The sequence below is a fragment of the Chrysochloris asiatica genome, unplaced genomic scaffold, assembly GCF_000296735.1.
Source record: "Chrysochloris asiatica unplaced genomic scaffold, ChrAsi1.0 scaffold00055, whole genome shotgun sequence".
Lineage (NCBI taxonomy): Eukaryota > Metazoa > Chordata > Mammalia > Afrosoricida > Chrysochloridae > Chrysochloris > Chrysochloris asiatica.
In genome coordinates, this window is record NW_006408573.1 from 6046904 (window position 1) to 6071287 (window position 24384).

The window sequence follows — 24384 nt, forward strand, 5'->3', positions numbered from 1 at the left end:
ATAAAGTCCTACATTCCCCTTGTGCTCTTCTCCCTTGATGGTCCTAGGGTCTTCTGTTTCTGCACTGTAAGATTAACCACTCCCCTGTTTTTGTTACCTTCTACCTTTATAATTGTGACAGTCACAATTAGTCATGATAACAGTTGCTCACTATTGAATCATAGGAATCTTATCCCCATCTCTTTTAATCAGACTCATCTAGACAAGATGACAGCTATTCAGTGGGGACTTTTTCTTCCCCCACAGACTCTTAAATTAAACTCCTACTTGAAACCTTGTAAGCCAGTCACTTCGTACCTTTATAACCTTTCTCCCCCTATTTTAGGTAGCCAATGTCTAAGTTGCCCATCCCTATCTACCCTGTGTACAGTGGGGATAGCATTGATACTTGATATGAAGACTCCTTCCCTCTCTGTTGATATTTAGAGTTACTACCTACATGAGTATATGTCAGGTTCATCAAATTGTAGCAATTTACCCTTGTTTCCTTTATCATATCAAAAAAAATTTTTTTTTAAATTAATTTTATTTTCCTCTAGTCAAGTTATGATTATCATGCCATCGAGGCTAGATCAGATGGGTGCAGTCTGCAAGTTTGAGTGTTCTTATGCATCTCCCCTCACTTCATATCAGCTGGATGCTTCACTTTCAGCTTTTGCCCTCTGTAACTATGTCCTTGTCCATGGGCTTAGGTGTCCCTAGGTCTCACTGCACTTTGGACCAACAGCCCTTCTTCTCTCTCTCATCTCCAGGTCAACAGGAGTCTATGGACTGTGGTTGAACTCAGCCCATTTCTTCATTGCTGCCTTTCCCCCTCTTCCACTCACCAGTAGACTAACATAGTTGCCAGCAAGCCTACATGCTTGCTCATGTGTTCCCTCTGAGTTTCAATCTTAGACAGGGGTTTGTCCTGAAGGAACGTGATTGCTTGTCTTGATGACTTCTGGCCAACACCTTGCTTAATCTTGCAGTAGCCAGTCGTACTGATGTTTTGGTTTTGGGTTTTTACTGATGGTCTTTCTTTGAAGATGCATCTTCTGTTGCTCTAGCTGTTCCAGCTGGTCTGATTGTCCTTGCTAGTGGGAATGTCCCACCTCAGAAGGTTCTGGATGGGATTCAGGATTCCACCTAAGGTCCTATACTCTACAAAGTCTCTACAAGAGGCCTCTTTCACTGGGCAAGTTCTAGAACTCTTTTAGGTTTTCCAATCAGTTACAGGCTGAAAACGGACTTACAACTTTTCTGTAGTCATGTTTTCCGATATTCCTTTCTATCCCACTCAAGTGTCTATTTTACAATAGCAGACAAGGGAAAACAATATTCATAAGACAGTCAAGTATCCTAGTATTATTTCCCCTCTTCAAACTATGCCTAGATCCCTGTATCACAGAGCCCTGTTGTTCCAAGGTTGAACATGCATCACTATTTACCTCTGTCCCACTTAGCTCATGTAAACCTGTCTCACTGTTTCCCTATCTACCTTGTTCTTCCAGCTCCTCACCCTTCTTGCCCTCCCCAACACCCAAAACATGATGTGTCTGCCCTTATCAGGTGCTCTATTGTTACCTCCCCTGAAACCCTCCATCCCAACCCCACCTTTGTGGTTACCTTATAATCCATTAACTTTTCCCTCTATTTAAGATCGTCTATTTTATCCTTTAATCTACCTGACCTTCCCACCATCTAGATCTCTGTTTCTATGTGTTTACCTTCTTTCACACTGTAATTGTTTTGATCATAGACTGACCTCCCAGATCCTCTGAATTTGTTCTTATGGTTTTATTCTGTTGTTGGCTCTTCCATTTGTCGATTGACTTCCGGGTCATGCTGCCACATATGTTAATCTCTGGTTGTTTTCTGTTCTTGTTGGTTCTCTGTCCACAGAACTCCCTTTAGGATGTTTTTCATAGCAGGGTTGGCTTGGGCAAAATCCCTTAGTTTCTGTTTATCCTGGAATGTTTTGATTACACCATTGTATTTTATTGACAGCTTTGCTGGGTAGAGGACTCTTTGTCGGCAGTTTTTTTCTTTCAGGGTTTTATATATGTCTCCCTGTTGCTGTCTTGCCTGCGTGGTTTCTGCTGAGAAATCCAAGCTTAATCTGATTTGCTTGCCTTTGTATTTTACACTTCTCTTTTCCCTAGCTGCCTTCAGGATTCTGTCCTTATCTTGATTTTGGAGAGCTTGATTATTATATGTTTTGGTGATTTTCTTTTAGGGTCTATCCTACCTGAGGTTCGTTGAGCTTCTTGGATGCTTATCTTTTTGCTTTTCAGGATGCTAGGGAAATTTTCTTCCAGAAGCTCATAAACTGTCTCTTCTGTGGACTTGTGTGATTCTTCCTGTTCCAGAATGCCGATAATTCTTACTCTATTCCTCTTCATGTTGTCCAATATGAATCTTAGACCTTCCTCAGGTTTTTAAATCCTTTTTTCTGCTTGTTCTTCTATCTTAATGGTATTGAGAGATTTATTTTCTTGCTCAGTAGTTCTGGCTTCCATCTCTTCAATTCCACTCCTTTGCCCTTTCACTGTATTGTCCATTTCTGATATTCTATTACTAGTCGTTTGGACCTTTTTCTGTAGGTTTTGAATTGTTTCCAATGCTGTATCTTATTTGATTGTACCTGTAGCGCTTTCCTGACTTCTTCCTTATTTTTCTCAACTCCATTGTAAAGTGTTTTGATATATTTTATAATCATTTTTTGAATTCCTTCTCAGACATTTCCAAAGCCTGCCCTCCTTCCAGTATGGAGTGTAGGTTTACTTCCAGCTCATTTACCTCTGTCACTTTATCTCATTTCTGGATATGTGCTGATATGGTTGTCTGTTTCGGTTTTTTGGGCATATCAGTGGTTAGCTATGGCCTTAATGCTTAGATGGGTGTGTGTTTTGGTATTTTTTATGCTTTCTGATTGCCTCCAGGTAAATGTGATCAGGAGATGGGCTTTCCTTCTTCCTTAGAAATTTCAAGATGCTACTGTTGGTAGTTGTGACATAACTCAGGATTTAATTTTCAGCCTGTTTCCTTTTTTAGTGTGCCTGTCCTGCTCCACAACCCCCGTTTAGACCTTTGTCCTAGTGATTAAACAGTTCAGGGCTGGCTGTGGCTGTTTTCTGCTATTTGGTTTTAAGTGGAAACTGTCACTAAATGTTGAGGAGATCTGTGCACATGCGTAGTAGAACCCTCTGAGGTTGGGAGTGGGGTGTCCATTTGCTCAGGCACCCCCTCTAGTTACCAGAATGGAGGTGCGCAGACAGCAAGAGGCCAATAAACAGATATGAAAAAAAGAATGGCCACACCTTTATCTCTGTGGTTCTGTCAGGCGTCCATGGCTGCTCTCATCCTTCCCTGTTTCGGTTTTGCCCAAGATGGCAGCTCTGGGAGCAGCTGAGTGCCTTGGATTAGAAAGCACTGGATTTCTTGCTTCTGCTATAAATTCCACTGCCTGTAAGCCTTCCAACTTTCTAAATAATTCCTTTATATGTGGTTCAGAGTTCTGGGAGCATCCCCTGAGCCTGCTTGGTCCGGTATTCTGTGTTGTTGCTGAAGGAGCTCCTCACTGCACTTCCACCGGATCCGCCATCTTGTTTGTTCTACTCAAAGTCAGTTTGAACTGCAAGGTCGGCAGTTCAAGCTCACCAGCTACTACTTAGAAACCCTATATAGGGTCGCTATGGGTCAGAACCAACTTGATGGCACTTAACAACAACAACCTACTACGGAAGATCAGGATGGAGAATGATGTGGGAAGGGCTGGGATGAATGGGGCGGGGCTGCTCGCGTTGACGTTGCAGGACACAGACCTTACCTTTGTGGACAAGCTGGGGATGACTGGGAGTGTGCAAGGGGCGGGGAGGAAGTAGCCGGATGCACCCCAAAAAGTCGAGTGGGGGAGGACAGTACCAGATGAGTGTGGTCAGGGTGGTAGTGTACTGTCCATAGAAGGCATCCTGAATAACTATGTCAGTGGGTGCATACTTCCTCCTGAGATAGATGGCGGGGATCCTCTGGGAAGCATTTCAGAAACCGTCCCTGGCCAAGAGGAGGATGGGTTGGAAGACCTACACTGTTGAAGTACTCCAGGAGAAAACCATGCGGGTCAGAGAGTTTGGCTTTACAGAAGGCCTGGGTGGTAGACCTGGGGATTGGCTGGATGTTCAGGAGTGATTCCCAGGGGCTTTCTAACGAAATTGCTGCTGGGTCTGTCACAAGGAGAGATTGGGAAGCTAGGAGGAGAAAGCAGCCATGGTGGCCTCAGCATTGTTGAGCTTTAGAATCAGTTCATTCCTGCTTGATGCCTGCTGAGCATTTGCATTTCCATCCAGGTGTGGTGCTGTAAGATAAGCACTGGATGGAAACAGTTAGCAGTTCAAGTCCACCAGCTGCTCCTCGGAAACCCTGTAAGGGGTAGCTGTGAGTTGGAACTGACTCAAAAGCACTTAATAATAAGAGCACTGAATCAGAATCTACATTTTTGGGGGGTGAGGTGGGGGGGAGGTCTGTTAAAAATTAACAGACTTTATTTCTTAGAGCAGTTTTAGTTTTACAGAAGAATTGAACAATAATACAAAGTTACCATTTTAACCTCACCACTCCACAATTTTCTCTTTTATTAACATCTTGCATTAGTGTGCTAGTATCACAATGGAACCAATACTGACGTGTTATAAACTTAAAGTTCATAGTTTACATTAGGGTTCGCTCTTTACCTTGTACAGGTCTGTAGGTTTTGACAGATGTATAATGTCACATCTCTACTATTGCAATATACAGAATAGTTTCATCACCCTAAAAATCCCTTGTGTGCTCCCTCTCCATCCCCACCTTTCTCCCAAGAACTGCTGGTGACCTCTGATTGTCTTACTGTCAGTATCATAATATTAATATTGAACTGCCTTTAACCTTTTGTTAAAGATCAGTTGACTATATTTGTGTGAGTCTTATTTCTGGGCTCTCTCGAATCTACATCTTAACAAGAGTCTAAAACAAGGGATTTTGTTAAAAAATGTCGATTCTGATTCAGTATATCTGGGGTGGAAATGCAGTCTTCAGCAGGGAGTCCAACAGGAATGAACTGGCACCTGTCAGTCAAGGATAGATGTCAAGTAGACAGTTGGAAATAGTAGTTTAGGGGAAGGAGCTGGACTGGATTAAAGGTAAGGGAGGCACCTTTGTTTGGTAGGTTGAGTTCTCTCTGGGGCCTAAAGGTGCTCAGGGGTCCTTTCTATGCACCTCCTGATATTGTATCCTGAAGAATGTGTGTGTGGTTATATTGTGTGCACGTGTGTATGTGAACATGAGACTCACAGAGAGGTTTGTGGCCATCCAGAATGAATAGCCACTAGTAGGAGTTGTGGTTGAAACCATAGCCGAGGAGGATTTTGTCCAAATAAATACATAGTGTAAGAAGAGGATCTGGTGTTTTAAGGGGTGACCCTCCAACTGAGAAGGATGAAGGGGGAGGACCTAATGTATAGCAGTAATTCTCAGTTGTGGCCTATTGATATTTTGGACCAGATAATTCTTTGTTGTGGAGGCTGTCCTTGCATTGTGGGATGTTAAGCAGCACACTTGACCTCTAGCCTGTGGACACTAGCAACACCTTTCCCCCAGTTGCACAACTAGAAATGTCTTCAGACATTGCCAGAAGTCCCCTCTGCTGGGCTGATGGGGTAAAATTGCCCCTAGTTGTGAACTCCTGGCTTAGATGAAAGACCAGAGCCAAAACCAAAGACCTTTTTGGGGAAGTGAATTTGATGATCTCTTGCTCCCTGTTTATGATAGTTGTAAGATGAGACCAGAATCACTCTGAAGGTTCTGTATACAGACAATTATCCTCACCATTAAAATGACATTTCTCTTTCATAAGAAGCTTTACTGTGCGTTTAAGGACTGAATTAAAATACCCCACATTTGTAGAGTCTTCATGTGCACAGGCTCATAGAAATCACCTGAGTCTCCCCCCTTCACTCTCATCTTACTGGTGGTGAACCTGGGACAAGGGAGTGAAGGGCCATTCCGAGGGACAGAGGACTGATGTGGGGACAGAGCCAGGCTGGGGTCCCAATTTCTCCTCAACTGGACATCCCAGAGTTAATTAGAAACTCTAATTAGTTAAGAGTCTGAAGTTACGATTCTATATGATGACTGATTTCTTCTCTTTGCTCATTGAAGATGAACTACAAGTGATTGCAGTGTGATATTTTATTGGGGAAACTTAGAGCAAACGTTGAGTCATCGAGGATAATAGTACTATATCATTCATGTCTTTTACTTCTCTTCTGTCTCAGTTAATTTAGTTTAGTTCTTTGTGTTTCCAAAGGTCATATCATAGTGGTTATGAATCAGGCTGCAAACCTTCAGGTCAGCAGTTTGAAACTATCAGCTGTTCCGCGGGAGAAAGATGAGGCTTTCTGATCCTATAAAGATTTACAGCCTCGGAAACCCTGTACAGGATCGCTATGAGTTGGAACCGACTCCATGGCACATGACAACAACAACTTTTTGAATAATGCTTAGGTGTAACTCTCTTTTCTTAGTCTCATAGGACTATAAAGAATTATCCAACAACAAATTTTATACCAATCTATTTCTCCCTCCAGAAGCATTTGAAACAATAGATGTTTATCAAGATATGAGAACACTGTGCTTCCTTTTCTGTTGTAATTGACAGCTGACAGATACAGTAAAAATTGGAATGATATTGTCATCTAACCATACATTCTGTATTCAGAAGAGAGGAGAGTAACTTGATAGCTGAGTGAGACTTCTCATCATTTTTGATATGGAATACTGAACACTGTTCTTGTACTTCAGTCCTATTGTTGTTAAGTCTTGTCCAGTTGTTCGGACTCACAGTGACCCTGTATAGGGTTTCCAAGGCTGTAAATCTTTGTGGGAACAAACTTGTCTTAAGCTGGTGGGTGGCCTTGAGCCACTGACCTTATGGTTTACAGTCCAGTGCTTATCCTACAGAGCCACCACTCTCCCCTTAATCCTATTACAGTCTAATTAGAAGGTTTGAGGGCAAAATCTCCACGTGAAATTAAATGATGAATTTCTTAAAAGATGAATCCTTTCATTGTAGAAATTTGGGTTTATAATAAAAACTGTATTTTATTGTGGGGAGTATAACATATATTTAAAAATTGTAACTGTCTTGTAGAAGTGCTTACTGAAGTTATGATTAAACAAGTTAGATAAAATATTTACTGCAGGATTTTTTTTTTGAAATAGAGATGTTTATAATTAAACGATAAATTGTTGCCAAATTGGCAACCTTGGAACAAAGCTAAAATAGCATTTGACAATGATATAAATCAGCCGAGTTTACAAAATAGTTCTCTGTTTCATCAGTCTCTTCAGTAAGTGAGGATTATCAGCTCCTTTTTATAGGTGAGGATGTTGAGATGGAGACTTTTGGGTTTATCCCAGGAGTGAATTGGTCCACCTTCTGCTACTAAGTGAACAATCTAGAGTCAAACTTAGTGTTCGGGTTTAAAGTCTAGTCTTCTTCCATTTGGCCATTATGTTTATGATTTTTTTTGGGGATGGATTTATTTTATTGTCATAATAAAACTTTTAAACACTAATCAGAAAGAAGGAAAGTGTTAGTTGCACATTTTGAAGCATTATCAGTCTTTCTTCTGATGGATGTAAGATTACCCTTTCTGACAACAGCCAAAAGAATAAAGAAGTGATGATTCTTCTGCATTTGTTAGGTTGCAGGATCTTTGTAGTTGAAGAGATGATATTTGGGGATGTTGTAAAATTAGAATTCTGCAGTGAATAGTAGTAAGTATGGTTTGATTTTATTAAAATTCTGCAGCAAAAGTAATTGGTGTTATCTCCTTGCAGAAACCCAGTGAGGAGAGGAGGGACAGGAAAAGACAGATGACCTCGTATTTATCCTTTCGTCTCCCCCTCAGCTCTTTGTATTTCTTGGGTAACTGGGCTGTTTGAATTGTGGGTGATGGAGGTTTACTTATGTTGTATTATACTTGAAAAGGGCAGGGAGTTTCCTCTAGCTGCCAGTGCAGTCTTAGGTCACAAGAACATTTGCAGGACAGATTTCATCATTTATAAAACATTTCTTCCCACAACTATATGAGGATATGTCAGAAAGTATTGTTACAAGATCATAGACATTGTTATTAAACAAATATATCAAAATTTGAAGCTATTTATTGTTTTTCGACATATTCTCTTATCTAGGTCTATATTTCCATCTCTAGCCCTTCCTCGAATGATGCATTCTTTAATTTACACCATATTAAAATGGCAAATCGTATTCCTTTTCAATGTTCTTTGAATTTTAAGAACAAAAAAGAAGTCTTAAGGAACAAAGTTAGGGTTGTAGGGTGGATGGGGTAAGATTTCCCAACAAAATTCTTAAAGGACAGCTCTTGGCCACTGTAGAACAATGAGTAGGTAGATTGTCAGTCATGGAAAGAACTACCCCACTACAGCTTTCCTGGCCTCTTTCCCATTCATGCCGTTTTCAGGTTGGCGAACCTTAAGTTCAGCAGTTCGAAACTACCAGCTGTTCCGCGGGAGAAAGATGAGGCTTTCTGCTCCCGTAAAGATTTCCAGCCTCAGAAACCCTATACAGGGTCACTATGAGTCAGAACTGACTCTACAGCACATCATGAGGACAATGAGCACTTCTTCACAATACCCTCTGTGGTCATCCCGTGTCCTATGAGCAAATCTATCAAGATCACCCTGGGGGCTCCCCCAGAACCAGTCTCGGTAACTTTCTGAGCTGACCTCTCTGCCGTGAATTCCAGCAAACCCCCTTGGAAGCCACTGTTTTGATTGGACCTTGCTCTCTGTGTCATATTAGTGAGTCCAAGACTTGTTCCCAGTTACAATTTGTTCTATAAAACCGTCTTTATTACCTTCAGTCTTGCATAAAGGACTGATGGAAAGATAAGCTCTTTGAGCTGGCTGATCCTCACGCAACACTTTTGACACCGAATCAGAAGTGTGCTGTGGTTAAGATGTTTGCTTAAAATGGAAAATGCCGAACCACGTGAAATCCCAAGTTTAGTAGCTATCAATCACATCAGTAGTAATTCTATGGTCTTCTTCCACCAGTTCCTGGACTTCAGCGGGTTTCTTCTTTTCTTGAGGCTGATTGTATTTCCTCTCTTGGCTCATCTCTGAGGTCTTCCCAACCTTCCTTAAAATGTTCGCTCCATCAACAAATTGTTGATTTATGTGGGGCTGCTAGCATTTCTGTAATCTTGCTGCAAATTTACAATGATTTGGGAAGATGCCCACTTGAGTTTTGTTAAAAATTTGGTACTAGCCTTGACCATAAAATATTTCCTTTCCATGGCATAAAAAAGTATCCTTGTTTTAGAAGACATCCTAACCTAACGAACTAGACTGAGAAAAGTGTATTACTGATAGCAGAGACATGTTTCAACAGATTTAGTTTGGAACTGTCACCCTAATAGCAGTTTTTGACTTACCCTCATCCTTTTCAGGAGTCCTGGTGTGGCGCTGTGGGTTAATGCTCTGGACTGCAAAGCCATTTGAACTGCAAAGTTGGCAGTTCAAACTCACCAGCTGCTCCTCTGAAACTCTATACAGGGTCGCTATGGGTTGGAACCGACTCAATGGCACTTAATAACAACAACAATAACATCCTTTCCACAAAAGGAAGGCAAATGGTGGTAGGCCTACGTCACCCATTTAATCTTTTTACCTGTGTTTTCATTGCTGAAACCTAGAGAATGTCATTTTGCCCAAGGCAAACAGCTAGTAAGTGCTGAACTGGGATTTACTTGATTGGGAGGGGTTGCCAAACCATAGCCTTTGGGCAAAACCAAGCTAAGAATGGTTTTAACATTTTTAAATGGTTGGAATAAAAAAACAAATAATATTCTGTGACAGGTAAAATGTATGAAATAAAACTTTTAGTGTTTATAATTAAAGGTTTATTTCAGCACAGTTTTTCTGTTAAGTGTTGTCTGTTGTCAAGTGACTTGTCAGAGGTGAGTAGTTGTGAGGTATGGAAATCCTTTGCAGTGGATGATTTGGCCTGTTGGTCTTGATTCTGAGTGGAACCACCTGAGGCTAGTGAGTGAGGGCTGACCAAAGGGGGCCACCTTGGGGCAGATACTAACTAAGCTGTGGAGGCATGGTGAGGGCTGACTGCTTACCCTTGTGGCTTGCCTACCCTACCCCTTCCTCTTTTAAGCCCCTCGCCCAGTGGCACAAGCAGGTTGTGTGACCAAGAGTCATCATCTCTGGAGTTGGGAGGAGGCTCAAACAGATCTGCATTTTTTCTGATGTGTTGTCTACTTAATATTGTAAAGAAGTCACTTTTCATGTGCTAATACTCTGAGAGCATCTATCTACCTACCAGTCAGTACAGGTGATTGGTGCCCTATGTTTAACTTTAAAAATATATATATATAATTAGAAATTCAGGACAAACTGCAATAATTGAGTTGTGACTGGCTGGCCTGCAAAACATCAAAAGAAAAGAAAGCATCACTTTGGTGTTGAGAGTATCTACCCAAAACCATCCATCAGTTCACATCCATCATGTACCATTTAGTGATAGTGATGGCATTCTTGAGTTGTGTGACTGTTCTTGCTCTCCTTTTCTGAGTTGTTCCTCCCCCATTAACATCAATTCACTGCCCTCTAAGGTAGTCCTGCCTGGAGTCCTGGTGTGGCGCTGTACGTTAATGTGCTGGACTGCAAAGTTAGTTTGAACGACAAGGTCAGCTGTTCAAGCTCACCAGCCGCTCCTTGAAAACTTTATACATGGTTGCTATGGGTTGGAACTGATTCGATGGCACTTAACAACAACAACAACAACAACAACAACAAAGATTGCTGTCTAATGTTTCAAGTTGCTGTTGTCAATTTGATGCCATATAGGTAGTTCTTAAAAGAGCATATTGCTCAAGGCAGGTAGTTTTGACTAGTTAAGCTAAACTACTGTTTGATTTGAAGAAGACTTCAGGGGATATTTTTGGTTTAAGGTTGAAAGATTATCTCACAGGCAATTTTTCAGGAGTTCACCCAACTTTCATGGCTCCAAAAAATCTGGAGTTCATGAGAATTTAAAGTTCTGTTCTGCATTTCCCCCGCTTTGGATCAGGATTCTTTTATGGCATCTGTGATCAAAATGTTCAGTAATGGTGGTGTTGTTGTTAAGTGCCATAGAATCGGCTCTGATTCATAGTGACCCTGTATAGGGTTTCTGAGGAGCGACTAGTGAGCTTGAACTGCCAATCTTGAGGTTCAAACCGACCTTATCTGATTCTTTACAGAAAATGTTTGGGCATCCCTGCTCTTGGCTGTCAGCCTTAAGACTAGAAACTGGATAAAGTTTTTCAGACAGGCCTAGGGTGGATGGCCGTGAGGCTCTTTGTGTTTTCAGTCATCATTGACTCTCTAAAGGCTCTTGCTTTCTGGAGCGTGTCCTTGAAGAAATGTAGGCTTAAGTCAGGGTAGCTAGGGAGTAAGCTAGTTCTGCAGTGACACCATTTTAAAACACTCAGTGGTACCCCACCCCAGCTTTGGAATCCTTAGAGACTAGGGCAAATGAAAAGACTTATTCTGCTTCCGGCCAATGCTTTAAAAGCAAAAGAAGCAGATGAACTAATCATTAATACCGGCTAACGGATATGTAGGCATTTCAACCCAGTAAGCATGAATGCTACAAGAGACCGACATTCAGATGAGCTGCACAACCCTTGAGGGGCCACTCTGAGACTGTGGATTTAAGACGGCCTTAAAGAAGTATGCAGCACTTTGAATGTTTAAATATCGACTCTTCTGGCCTGATGAAATATTTAATGTGATTATATTCAGAGTGTGGAAATGACCATTTTTAAAAAAATAACTAAGACTCATTATCTGTGTTATCTATTGCTACTATAACAGAAATACCACAGGTGGAAGACTTTAACAAACAGAAATTTAGTCTCCCAGTTTAGGAGGCTAAAAGTTCAAATTCAGAGCTCTGGCTCTGGGAGAAGGTCCTTGCCTCCTCTCAGCATCTGTGGGTCCTGCATTCCTTGGAGATTGAGAGCTCCATGTGTCTTGGTTTCATTCCTTCCCTGGATTTAGGAGATTCACAGAGCAGGGACCCCAGGTCCCAAGAACACAGTCCACTTCTGGCTGTTCTTTCTTGGGGGTAGTAGGTCCCTCTGAGCTTTGCTTGCTTCTTTTAATCTCTTTTATGTTTCAAAAGAGATTGACTCAAGATATAACCAAATCCTGCAGATGTGTCAAGCCTCATTAACATCAGAGTAGTGAGGATTTACAATACAGGATAATTACATCATAATTGGAGCACACAGGATCACATCATGGAGGTGATTACTTCATTATATAACTTCCAGATTGCGTCATTGCAGAATTGCTGAACCACAGGGAATCATGGCTTAGCCAAGTGGGCATGTAGTTTGGGGAGTCCAGTTCAATCATGATGCTCATTTTAATAGCAAGTGAAAATGATCTGATGCAATTTTGCTGTGCATTTACATTTTATTTCATCTTACCTTGTGTGGCGCTGTGGGATAATGCAGTGGATTGCAAGCTTGGTTTGCACTGCAAGGTCAGTGGTTCAAATTCACCAGCCGCTCCTAGGAAGGGTCGCTATGAGTTGGAACCACTCAGCAGCACTTAACAATAACTTATATGCAAATTGGGAATTAAAAATATTTATTTTGGGGGGGATTTGGGGATAAAAACATTTGTTATGGAACGTGGTGGCTCCATATGATCAGCTCTGGACTTTGAACCACAAGGTTCTTGAGTTGAGCCCACCAGCTGCTCTGCAGAGAAAGATGAGGCTTTTTGCTCCAGTGAAGATTTAAAGCCTCGGAAACCCTATACAGGATTGTTATGAGTCGGAACCAACTCCATGGCGTCTAACAACAGCATTTTAAATGTAAGAATGTTGGTGTATTCTAAACAGGTATTTTTTGAACACTGAATGCAGGCCAATATGAGGTAGCCAAGTCTGGCCAGTCCTTGGTTTTTAACTGTCGGTAGGAGCTGTCTCTGTAAAACCGTGGACTTTTTAATTTTTCCCCTCTCGTTTATCTGCTCAGCAGCCTCTCTTTATAGTGAAGATATTTGGACCATGGGAACTTCCCACTAAGCAAATTTCTCATTTTTAACCTTGTGGGGTGTCCTGCTGTAGCTTCTGAAAAGCAGTGGCCATTGTCCTTTTGTTTTTTGGGGAGAAGAGTGACTTTGTAAAAATCAAAGTAGGGTACACAGTTAGAAAAGTGTACAAATCATAAGACTAGTTAGTGAGTTCTCAAAGTGAACACCCCAGGCAGGTCAGTGTGAGCAGCTGGGCCGTGCTGCCCACCTGGGTGCCTTTCAGGACCACAGTGCTCTTTGAGGAGAAGCTGCCTTTGTTTCTGCATCTGATGGAGGAGGACTGGAGCACTGAGAAGAGGATTCCTACCTTCCAGCTTGGAGACACAGCCCACCGTCAAGCAGAGGGCCACGTGGGCAGCCATATGCCACCACGACTGTTTGTGGACCACTGTGTGGCCACACCAACGCCAGGCAGGACTGCCTCCCCTCACCACACCATCGTGGACTTCCACGGCTGTCTCGTGGATGGTCTCTCTGACACTGCCTTAGGATTCAGGACCCCCAGGCCTGGGCCAGACACTCTCCAATTCACTGTGGATGTGTTCCACTTTGCTAACGACTCCAGAAACACGATCTACATTACCTACCATCTGAAGGTCACTCCAGCCAACCAAGCCCCAGACCAACTAAACAAAGCCTGTTCCTTCAGCAAGTCTTCCAGTAGCTGGTCCCCAGTAGAAGGCACGAGTGACATCTGTGGGTGCTGTAACAAGGGGGACTGTGGTATGCCAGGCCTTTTCAAGAGACTGCTCCCTGTAGACCAGCTGTCAGCAAACCAGTGGCAGAAATCTACTTCTCGCAAACGCGGGAATGTGGCAGAAGAAGCAGATGTTATGGTGATCTTACTGGACAAACCTGACTACAGTATGGCGGGATGGCCCTCTGCTGCTCACAGCTCCAGGACACTGGGCTTAGGCCTGGCCACAGCAGTGACCCTGACTCTAGCTGCTATCGTTCTGGGTCTTCCAAGAGACGGCATGCTGTTTCCTACCCTGTGATGGATCCCGTGTCTGCTTCCCAATAAAAGGAGCATTTTCCAGTGTCTAAAAGGAACAAAGTCCAGACCCTGAGCAAGGCTGCCCTTTGTGGGTCCCTTATTTTGTAGAGGGGATAAAAATTGTGCTTATATTTATGAAATCAGCCATAAATTGAAAATTGTAATGAGATGGATGGTGACTACAAGTCAAAAGTGTGGGTTTGGAAACAATAAAACCTTTTTGTAAAATGAATTTCCAGTTTTTCCCAAATATGATACAGGTATTACATGCGTATCATCTCTTTTCTCTCAGGCAGACCTGGGAGAAGCTGTTTCCTTTGTACTCCTACCCTAAAGTTATAGCAAAAATTCTTTCTCTATGTAGCCATTTAGTCTTTTGAGTGGGAATTAAGTTCTGTCCCAGCACTTGGCTATTGCTTCAGAAATACCACTGGTTTTCGTGTGGGTATTTAGAGGCAGAGCATTAGCCTGGCTCCAGTGTGATCTGAATTCGTGCCATTTATACTGTTACTGCCGTATGCTGTGCAGCTTCCGAAATGTTAAGTATCAGTTGGAGTCGGAGGGGAATGTTTTTGCTCTAGTCTCTGCTTGCCAACGGGTGCCAATTTGGCAGGGGAATGCAGGAAGCCTTTGAGAGGAAAAATACTCAACAAACCAAGTGTCTTCGATTCATTCAGCAAGTGAGCACCTACTGTGTGCTCCCTGATCTAGGAGCTTAGGGTCCAAAATTCCTATCCGTGTACAGCTTGTACTCTGGCAGGGGTGATAGACAATAATGTGGGTAGGGGGAATGCTGGAGGTGTGTGCTTTTACAGTTAAAATAACATGTCCTAGGTTGACCATAAAGGCTAGGAAACAACAGGTGAGCAGAAACGTGAGAGCTAGGCATCCGCCATGAGCGTATCTGGGACTTAGGGGTCAAGAAAAGGGAAACAGCAAATGCAAAGGTTCCGTCCTGGTATAGGATAAAGCAACCTCAAGGTTGGTTTGAACCACAAGGTTGGTGATTCAGGCTTACCAGCCGTTCCTTGGAAATCTTAAGCAGGGTCACTGAGTCGGAACCAACTCCACAGCACTTAGCAACAACAGTAGTATAGCAGGAATGGAGTCCTGGTGTGACATAGGCACTAGACTGCTAACTACAAGGTCTGCGGTTCAAACCCACCGACCACGCCTCGGAAACTACATGGGCACTATGAGTCCAAACTGACTTGATGGCACTTAACAACAACAACAGCAAGAATGTGCTTGACTCACTGGTAATTAGCAAAGAGGCCCGAAGGCCTTTGCATAGGATAGGGCTGGAGCTGGGATGGACTAGAGCTGTCTGAGAGGTAAGGTCAGTTCTACAGGGCTTTACTTTGTGTAAGAATCATTGGTTGCTGGATTGAGAATGAATTCGAAGCAGAGCTGGTCAGGGAGGAGGTTACTCTAGGAATCCAAGGGAGAGGTAATAGTGGTTTGGATGGGTGTAGGTGGATAGGTGGAGATAGTGGGAAGAGGTAGGTTTGGATGCATTTTGAAGGTAGATTTGAAAGTCTTTGTTGGCTTATTGGATATGTGGCATGAGTTGTAGAGGTGTCGCTTGTGCTTTGGAGGGACCAGTCCCTGGAAAAGGACATTATGCTTGGTAGAGTGGAGAGTCAGTGAAAATGAGGAAGACCCCTGGCGAGACGGATTGACGCAGTAGTAGCAACACTGGACTCAAACTTAGCAGCAGTGTGAGAATGGTGTAGGACAAGGTAGTGTTTCCTTGTAGTGTGCGTAAGGTCCCTCTGAGTCTGAACTGGCTCACACCTAATGACAATAAGAAGCAACCAAATAATGGAGTCTCTGACTGATAACACCTACACACTAAGATGAAGCAAAGGTCAGGATTCAGTTTTGGATATAATAAGTTTAAGTTAGAGATCCAGCCTTTGTTTTACTGTGCTCAAAATCATTCTTTCTGTATGCTGTTGTGTTTTTGTTAAGTGTCCTCAAGTTGGCTCCAACTCACAGCGATCCTGTTCATAACAGAGCAAAACACTGCCCTGCCCTGCACCAATCTCACACTTGTTACATTTGAGCCCATTGCTGCAGCCATTGTATCCTTCCATTTGGTTGGGATGCTACCTCTTTTTTGAAGATCTTCTATTTCACTAAGCATGATATGCTTTCCCAGGGACTGATCCCTCCAGTCCAAAGTAGATGAGACCACCTTGCTTCTGAGGGGCATTCTGACTGTACTTCTTCCAAGAGAGATTTGTTTGTTCTTCTGGCCGTTCATGGTACTTTCAATATTCTTCCCCAACACCATTATTCAAAAGCATCAATTCTTTTCTGGTCTTCCTTATTCATTATCCAGCTTTTATATGCATATAAGGAGTCCTGGTGTGATGCTATGTGTTAATGCACTGGACTAAAATGTTGGTTTGACCCACAAGGTCAGCAGTGCAAGCTCAAGTGGTGCCAGTCTGCGCAAAGTCATTTGAACTGCAAGGTCAGTGGTTCAAGCTCACCAGCTGCTCCTTGGAAACCCTATGTTGGGTCGCTATGGGTCAGAATCGACTCAATGGCATTTAGCAACAAGAAACCCTATATGGAGTCCTCATGTGGCCCTGTGGGTTAATGCACTGGACTTCAAAGTCAGTTTGAACTGCAAGGTTCAAGCTCACCAGCTGCTCCTCGGAAACCGTATATAGGTCGTTATGGGTCGGAACCGACTCAATGGCACTTAGCAACAACTACCACAACAAACCCTATATGGAGTCCTAGTGTGGTACTGTGGGATAAAACACTGGACTATAAGGTTGGTTTGAATCACAAAGTTGGCAGTTCATACTCACCAGCCACTTCTTGGCAACCCTGTACAGGGTTGGTATGAGTCAGAACCATTTCGACTGCACTTAACAACAACAACAACAACAAAACCCTATACAGTGTCACTATGAGTTGGAACTAAATTGATGACACTAAACAATAACAAAACAAGTCTTCAAAGTGACACTTTGAAAAGGTCTTTTGCAGCAGGTTTGTCCTTTGATTTTTTTTTTTTTTTTTGCTGTTGCTTCCATGAGTATTGATTGTGGACCTAAATTAAATGAAATCCTCGACAACGTCAATCTTTTCTCCATTTATCAGTATGTTGCTTTTTGATTCAGTTGTGGGAACTTTGTTTTCCTTTATGTGGAGGTGCAGTCCATACTGAAGGCTGTAGTCTTTGATCTTCATCAGTAAGTGCTTCAAGTCCTTTTCATAGTCAGCAAGCAAGGTTATATTATCTGCATATTGTAGGTTGCTAATGAGCCTTCCTCCAATTCTGATGCTGCGTTCTTCGTGGATTATTTGCTCAGCATACACATTGAACTATTGTTGTTAGGTGCCATTGAGTCAGTTCTAATTCTTAGCAACTCTAGGCACCAGAGAATGAAATACTGCCAGGTCTTGTGCCCTCTCCTAATTGTTGTTACGTTTGGGCTCATTCTTGCTATTACTGTGTCAATCCATCACCTTGAAGGTCTTCCTCTTTTTTGCTGACCCTCCACTTTACCAAGCATAATGTCCTTCTCCAGGGACTGGTCCTCCCTGATAACCTGTATGAAGTATAAGAGATTGAATTCTACCATCCTGGTGAAAGGATACAACCTGGTTCCTGATTTTAAACAACACATTACTCCCTTGTTCTGTTTGAATGACTGTCTCTTAGTCTTTGTGTAGGTTCTGCATAAGCACAATGAATTGTTCTGGGGTTCCCATTCTTTGCAATGTTATCCATAGTTTGTAATATCCACATGGTCAATAGCTTTACATACATAGTCAGTGAACACAATGTATTCTGTTTTCAGCCAAGATCCATTTGAAGTCATCAGTGGTCTTCATTCCACATCCTCTTCTGAATCCAGCTTGAATTTGTATTCGGTCAATTCCTGAAGTTTTGTTTGTTGCTAATGCCTTCATTGCAGCTTGCGTGGACTTCTTCGTTCAGGGCTATCAGTACTTGATCATATGCTACCTCTTGAAATGGTTGAATGGCAACAAATTCTTTTTTTTGATGCAGTGACGCTCTCATATTCCTTCTGTCTTCTTTTGATGCTTTCTGCATTGCTTAATATTTTGTCCGTTGTTGTTGCTAAGTGCCGTTGAGTCATTTCTGACTCAGAGTGACCCTGTACAGGGTTTCCAAGGAGCAGCTGGTGGGTTTGAATTGCCAGCCTTGTGGTTTGCAGTCCAGTGTTGATCTTACCGTGCCAAAATTGCAACCCAAGGCTTGAACTTTCTCTTTAGTTTTTTTAAGTTTGAGAAATGCTGAGCATATTTTCAAACTCTAGGTCTTTGCAAATTTCATTATAATATTTTACTTTGTCTTCGTGAACTGCCCTTTAAATTTTTCTGTTCAGCTCTTTTATTTTGTCATTTCTTACATTCATTTTAGGTACTCTGCATTTAAGAGCAAGCTTCAGAGTCTCTCTCGACATCCACTTTGGTCTTTTTTTTTTACTGTCTTTTTAAGTGACCTTTTGCTGTCTTCATGTATGATGTTCCTGATGTCATCCTACAATTGCTCTGGTCTTTGGACGGTAGCATTCAACACATCAAATCTGTTCTTGAGGTGGGGTTTATCAAGGTTGTATTGTTGTATTCAGTTAACTGTAAAAAAAATCTTATTAGTTGAACCATATGAAATGAAATCATGACTTTTAATTTGTATTTGTTATTCATGCTCAAGCCCCTCGCCCTGAATGTTTGTATGGGCTAGCCATTTGAGAAGCTTAGCATTCCTTTATCTGAATGTGTATGCTGTGAGAGTATAATGGTGAGGCCTTTTCAACTTAGAAAAGTTTTGTTTCGTTCAATTATTTTTCTTCAGGTAATTTCAGTTTTCCTTATGGGAAAAGAAAATGTAATTGTTTCTTATCTTAGAGTAAAAATGAAAGTGGACAGAAGAGCCTGAGTATTGGTTTTCTTTTCTCTTTCTGGTGCGTGACTATGTGTTTGGTAGTTGGTGGTGGTGGTATACTGTGGAGCCGGGTCTAACTCATAGCAGCCCTGACTAGGGTTTCCGAGGCTGTCAATCTTTATGGGAGTTAGCACGATGCTATTGGTTCTCTAAGTTTCTGAGGGAAAAACATTTCTCTGTCAGGCATAGAAATAGTGTTCATTTCTTACCCCGGACAAAACCTTCCCAGTTCTGCCAGCTTCATTTCCTAACAGGTGGAAGAGATTGCCAGTGACAATCTGGCTGTGTTGGTTCAAAAAACAATGATTATATGTAAACTTTCCAAGAGTTGTTGTATATGCGAATTTTGTCTGAAGAATAAAGGCAACTTGGAACATCATAAAGAATTACCAAAGTGTTTTTCATGTTTACTGCATTTGGGCTGTTTTTCTTTTAACCTTGTGCCCTTGCCTTTAGCACTAATATCCTTTAATACTCATTTTTTTAAAAAAAAGTCCTTACTCTCCTGCTGTGAATTTATGATGATAACTGTGCCCTTTTAACTTAACCAGTGTGCTTCATAGCTGAGGTATAATTAATATCTTACATTAACAATATAACTACAATTCTAGACCAGTGGGATTTCAAAAGTACAGTAGAAGCTATGTGTAAAAATAGCGGAGTCAGGCTTCCTCTACTTCACAAGAGGAGAAACACCATCGACTTCAGCCCTAGGCTGATTGCTGTGAAATGGAAGTCAGACATGCCTACTCTCTCCAACCTTTTAACCAATTCTGACACCAGCCACCCCTCCCATGGCACTCTTGTTTGTCTGCAAATGGCCACACGGAACTGACATCATGCTCACTGATATGGGGTCTATTAGGGAACTATAGTCGGTTATAACTAATAATCAAGATCAGGAAGTGCATAGACAAAGTCTCCCTTCTGAAGTGTAGGACAGCTTTCTCAGCTCCTCTGAGCCCCCTGGGGACAGGGCTCCTCTGGGCTCCCTGGGGACAGGCCTTGTCCTTGATTTGCTTAGTGTGACAAAGCTCTTTAGCTCTACTGATTAGTGCCCAGAGACCCGACTCAGTGAGCTTCGGCTCAAAGGCGCTCAGCTCTCTTGCTCCATAGGACAGGATGCCCTGTGTAGCCTCCTCACTGTGTGGCCAGGAAGCCCACGTCACCATCTTGGTCTGGTCTCCTACTGCCATTTCTCTGCTGCTCCTTTTCTCTGTCTTGTACAATCTCTGATATTACAGCTTTCTCTCTGGCTTCTGGGTCTAAGAGGCTCTTAGGGCCCAAAGGATACACTCCATTTTTAGCTTTTCTTTTTTCTGGTAGTAAGATTCCCCCTGTTGGTTCTGGGATTGGCTCCCTTTAAGCCTAGCAGATTGACCAATCTCTTTGTTATGGTTCCATACACATTATTTGCATAGTTTCACGCCCAAAGGGTTTCATGCACCATATTTACATTATTAGCAGTGCTGTTCAATCCCCTGGTTGGCCACTAGCAAGTCCCACCTAATCATTTTGTGGGAGTCACCAAACCATATGTGGCTAAAATTGACATACATGTGTCTAGTTGACTCCAACTCAGAGGAACCCTATAGGCCAGAGTAGAACTTCTCCATAGAGTTTCCGATGCTGTACTCGTTCCAGAAGCAGACTGCCTCATCATTCTCCCATGGAGAGACTGGTGGATTCAAACTACTAATGTTTTGGTCAGCAGTACAATGCTTAGTCCACTGAGCTCATTGTTGTTGTTAGGTGCCATCGAGTTGGTACTGACTCATAACAACCCTATGCACAACAGAATGAAGCAATGCCCAGTCCTGGGCCAACCTCACAGTTGTTGCCACGATTGAGCCCATTGCTGCTGCCATTTTGCCAATCCATCTCGCTGGAAGTCTTCCTCTTTTTCTCTGACCCTTCACCTTACCAAACATGATACCCTTCTCCAGCGACTCGTTCCTCCTGACAATATGTCCAAAGTATGAGAGATGAAGTTTGGCCATTCTGGCCTCCAAGGAGCACTCTGGCTGCACTTCTTCCAACACAGATCTGTTGGTTGTTTTGGCAGCCATGGCACTTTCAGTATTCTCCTCCAACACCATAACTCAAATGCATAGTTTCTTCTACAGTCTTCCTTATTCACTGTCCAGCTTTCTCATACATATGAGGTTTTTAAAAAACCATGGCTTGGGTCAGGTGCACCTAAGTCTTCAAGTTGACATCTTTGCTCTTCAACATTTTAAAAAGTTCTTGTGCAGCAGATTGGCCTAATGCAATATGTTGTTTGATTTCTTAACTGCTGCTTCCATAAGTGTTGTTGATGTTTGATTCAAGAAAAATTAAGTCCTTAACAACTTCAATCTTTTCTACGTTGATAAGAATGTTGTTTATTGGTCCAGTGGTGAGGATTTTTGTTTTCTCTACATTGAGATGCAATCCATACCAAAGATCTTTGATCTTCATCAGTATTTTAAGTTCTCTTCACTTTCAGCAAGCAAGGTTGTATCATCTGCATATCACAGGTTGTTAAGGAGTCTTCCTCCAATCCTCATGCCATGTTTTTTCTCATTAGAACCCAGCTTCTTGTATTATTTGCTCAGCATACAGGTTGAAAATAAGTATGGTGAAAGAATACAACCCTGTCTTGTTGCACACCTTTCTTAATTGTATATCATTCGGTGTTCCCATGTTCTGTTTGAACTACTGCCTTTTGGTCCATTTACAGGTTCCTCATAAACACAATTAAGTGTCCCGGAATACTCATACTTCGCAACGTTGTCCATAGCTTGCCATGATCCACACAGTTGAAAGACTTTGCATAGTCAATAAAGCACAGGTAAACATCTTTCTGGTATTCTCTGCTTTCAGCCAAGATTCATCAGCCATCAGCAATGATATCCCTTGTTCCACGTCCTCTTTTGAATCTGACTTGAATCTCTGGAAGTTTTCTGTCAACATTTGCTTGCAGCCGTTTCTGTATTACCTTTAGGAAAACTTTACTAGCATAGGGTATCAAAGGTAATGTCTGATGATTTCCGCATTCTGTTGGGTCACCTCTCTTTGGAATTGGCACAAGTACAGATCTCTTCTAATCAGTTGGCCAGATAGTTGGCTTCTGTATTTCTTGGCATAGATGAGTGAGTGCCTCCAGTGCTGCCTCATTTGAAAGATTTTAATTTTCATTCCATCAATTCCTGGTGCCTTGTTCTTTGCCAGTCCCTTCAATGTACCTTGGACTTGTTCTTTCATGATCATTGGCTCTTGATCATATGTTACCTCTTGTAATGGTTGAACATCAACCATTTCCTTTTGGTACAGTGACACTGTGTATTCCTTCCATCTTTTGATGCTTTCTTGAAGGGTCATATTAAGTAAATCATGGTATCACACCATGTGTTAAAAGAAGAGAAGAAAAGTGTAATCAGGATGACTATTTAAAAATGTTGTTCTGATTTTAACTTCTGTTCTCAATCTATTAGTGTAAAAATTTTTATGATGGTGATATATTTTTTAAAATCTTTTGTGTCATTTAAGTAGTGGTAGTAATTAAACTATTCTCTTGGTCAATAACCTATATATAGATTTAAAAATGTATAATATTTTTAAGGGGTCCTTGTGTGGTGCTATACGATAAGCACTGGACTGCTAACCCCTAGATTGGCAGTTCAAATCCACCAGCCACTTGGAAATCCTATATAGGATAGCTATGAGTCAGAACTGACTTCGTAGCACTTAACAACAACAACAACAATATCTGTTACAACATCACACTGTTCATGGGGCTTTTTTTTTTATCACTTTTTAGAGAAATAGGTTGTCATCTAAGACTGTTCATGGTCTGGAAACACGCTGCTATTTGTATTGGTATAATTATGAGTAGTTATGGTATTGTGACTAATGGTATCAGTTGTAGGTATAGTAAAAAATTAAATCTAATATCTTGAATTGTCATGTATTATAAACCAATATGGATTTCTGCCCTCAATAATTTTGTAAGCGAAAAGAAAAAGAGAAAGTGTGAGTGGAGATTGTTGTTGTTGTTAAGTACCATTGAGTTGATTCTGACTTACCCTGTATATATAGGGTTTCCGAGGAGTAACTGGTGGATTTGAACCACCATCCTTGCAGTTCAAACCAACCTTGTGGTTGAGTGCTTATCCTACAGCGCCGCATTAGAATGTGAATAAACAAGGAATTTCTCTTATATTCGTGAAGGAGCAGGTATGTGAGAACAACCGGGGCTTACTCAGAAGCTCTGTGCTCTTATGTTCTCATTCAGACAGACTCATTGCAGCAGAATAGTCTAAGCCTCTGTCTACTCAGAAACCTCAGAGTTGTGGTGAGGATCAGGTTAGTGGTGTTTTCCTGACAATGGAGGACTAGGAGGAGCGGGATGGTTGCCACTGGACCTTCCCTTTCCTTGTCTGCTTTGGGTCTGGAAGGAGGCAGGAATTGTGATCTGTGACTTAACAGCTCTGCATTTGTTCTGGTGGCAGAAATCAATCTGGGGCTGTCAGTACGCACAGAAATTATGTTGCTGCTTCACGGGCTGACTCATATTTGCTATCAGGCCTGTTCTTGGGTATGTTCAGGAACAAATTCTGCTTGTTGATGAGCTGTCTCCTTGTCTGTTGTCAACAAGTCCGAGTGTTTTGTTAAGCTTTGAGCAGATCCAGGCAGTGTTCGAAGCCTATCTTTCCCTTGATTTAGAGCTCTTCTTTTTTTTCCACCAGCTAGGATCCATATCTCCAATGGATACTGAGGGGTTTGGTGAGCTCCTTCAGCAAGCTGAACAGCTTGCCGCCGAGACCGAGGGCATCTCAGAGCTTCCCCACGTGGAACGGAACTTACAGGAAATCCAGCAGGCGGGTGAGCGCCTGCGTTCCCGTACCCTCACACGCACGTCCCAGGAGACAGCAGATGTCAAGGCGTGAGTACTGGTGGGGAGGCAGCCTGGGTACTGTGTGGTTTGGGGGCAGGATCTGGTTCTTCTTTCCTGCCTTGGATTTGGATGCAGTCTGTGAGTGACAGACTAACACCTCCTTCTCAGGAACGTCCTCAGAGAGGTTTTCTAAAGCAGGTCAGGAGCCTGGTCTTGTCTCCTTGCTTCCTTCTCTACTTCCCCAAGTTGTGAGCCCTATCACAGGCAGAGCTGATTGGGGTGGGGAGGACAGAGGAGCTTGGTCACACAGAACCTTGTCACAGCGGTTCCTCCTTGGGCCTCTGCCCACTGTTGGGTCTAAAGTAGCTCCCTTAAGTGTTGGCCACACAGATAAAGAGAGCACTCAGTGAAGAGCCAAGG

At 42.3% G+C, this 24384-nt stretch overlaps 1 protein-coding gene and 1 pseudogene across 2 annotated transcripts in view; both read left to right on the top strand.

Annotated features, from left to right (window-relative positions):
• Nucleotides 1–14173, top strand: part of LOC102817263 — a 48083-nt pseudogene extending 33910 nt beyond the window's left edge.
• The window catches only part of NUP93 (nucleoporin 93kDa), a 133229-nt gene that overhangs the window by 4595 nt on the left and 104250 nt on the right, over nt 1–24384 (top strand). Inside the window, exons 1-2 of one of the 2 annotated variants that reach the window (XM_006863544.1) lie at nt 15884–15888; nt 23820–24012. In XM_006863544.1, coding sequence (XP_006863606.1) covers nt 23834–24012 — 179 coding nt within the window. In that variant the 5' untranslated portion in view covers nt 15884–15888; nt 23820–23833. Of the gene's footprint in view, nt 1–15883; nt 15889–23819; nt 24013–24384 lie in introns of those variants that run through there. The other variant, XM_006863545.1, reaches the window with a different exon arrangement.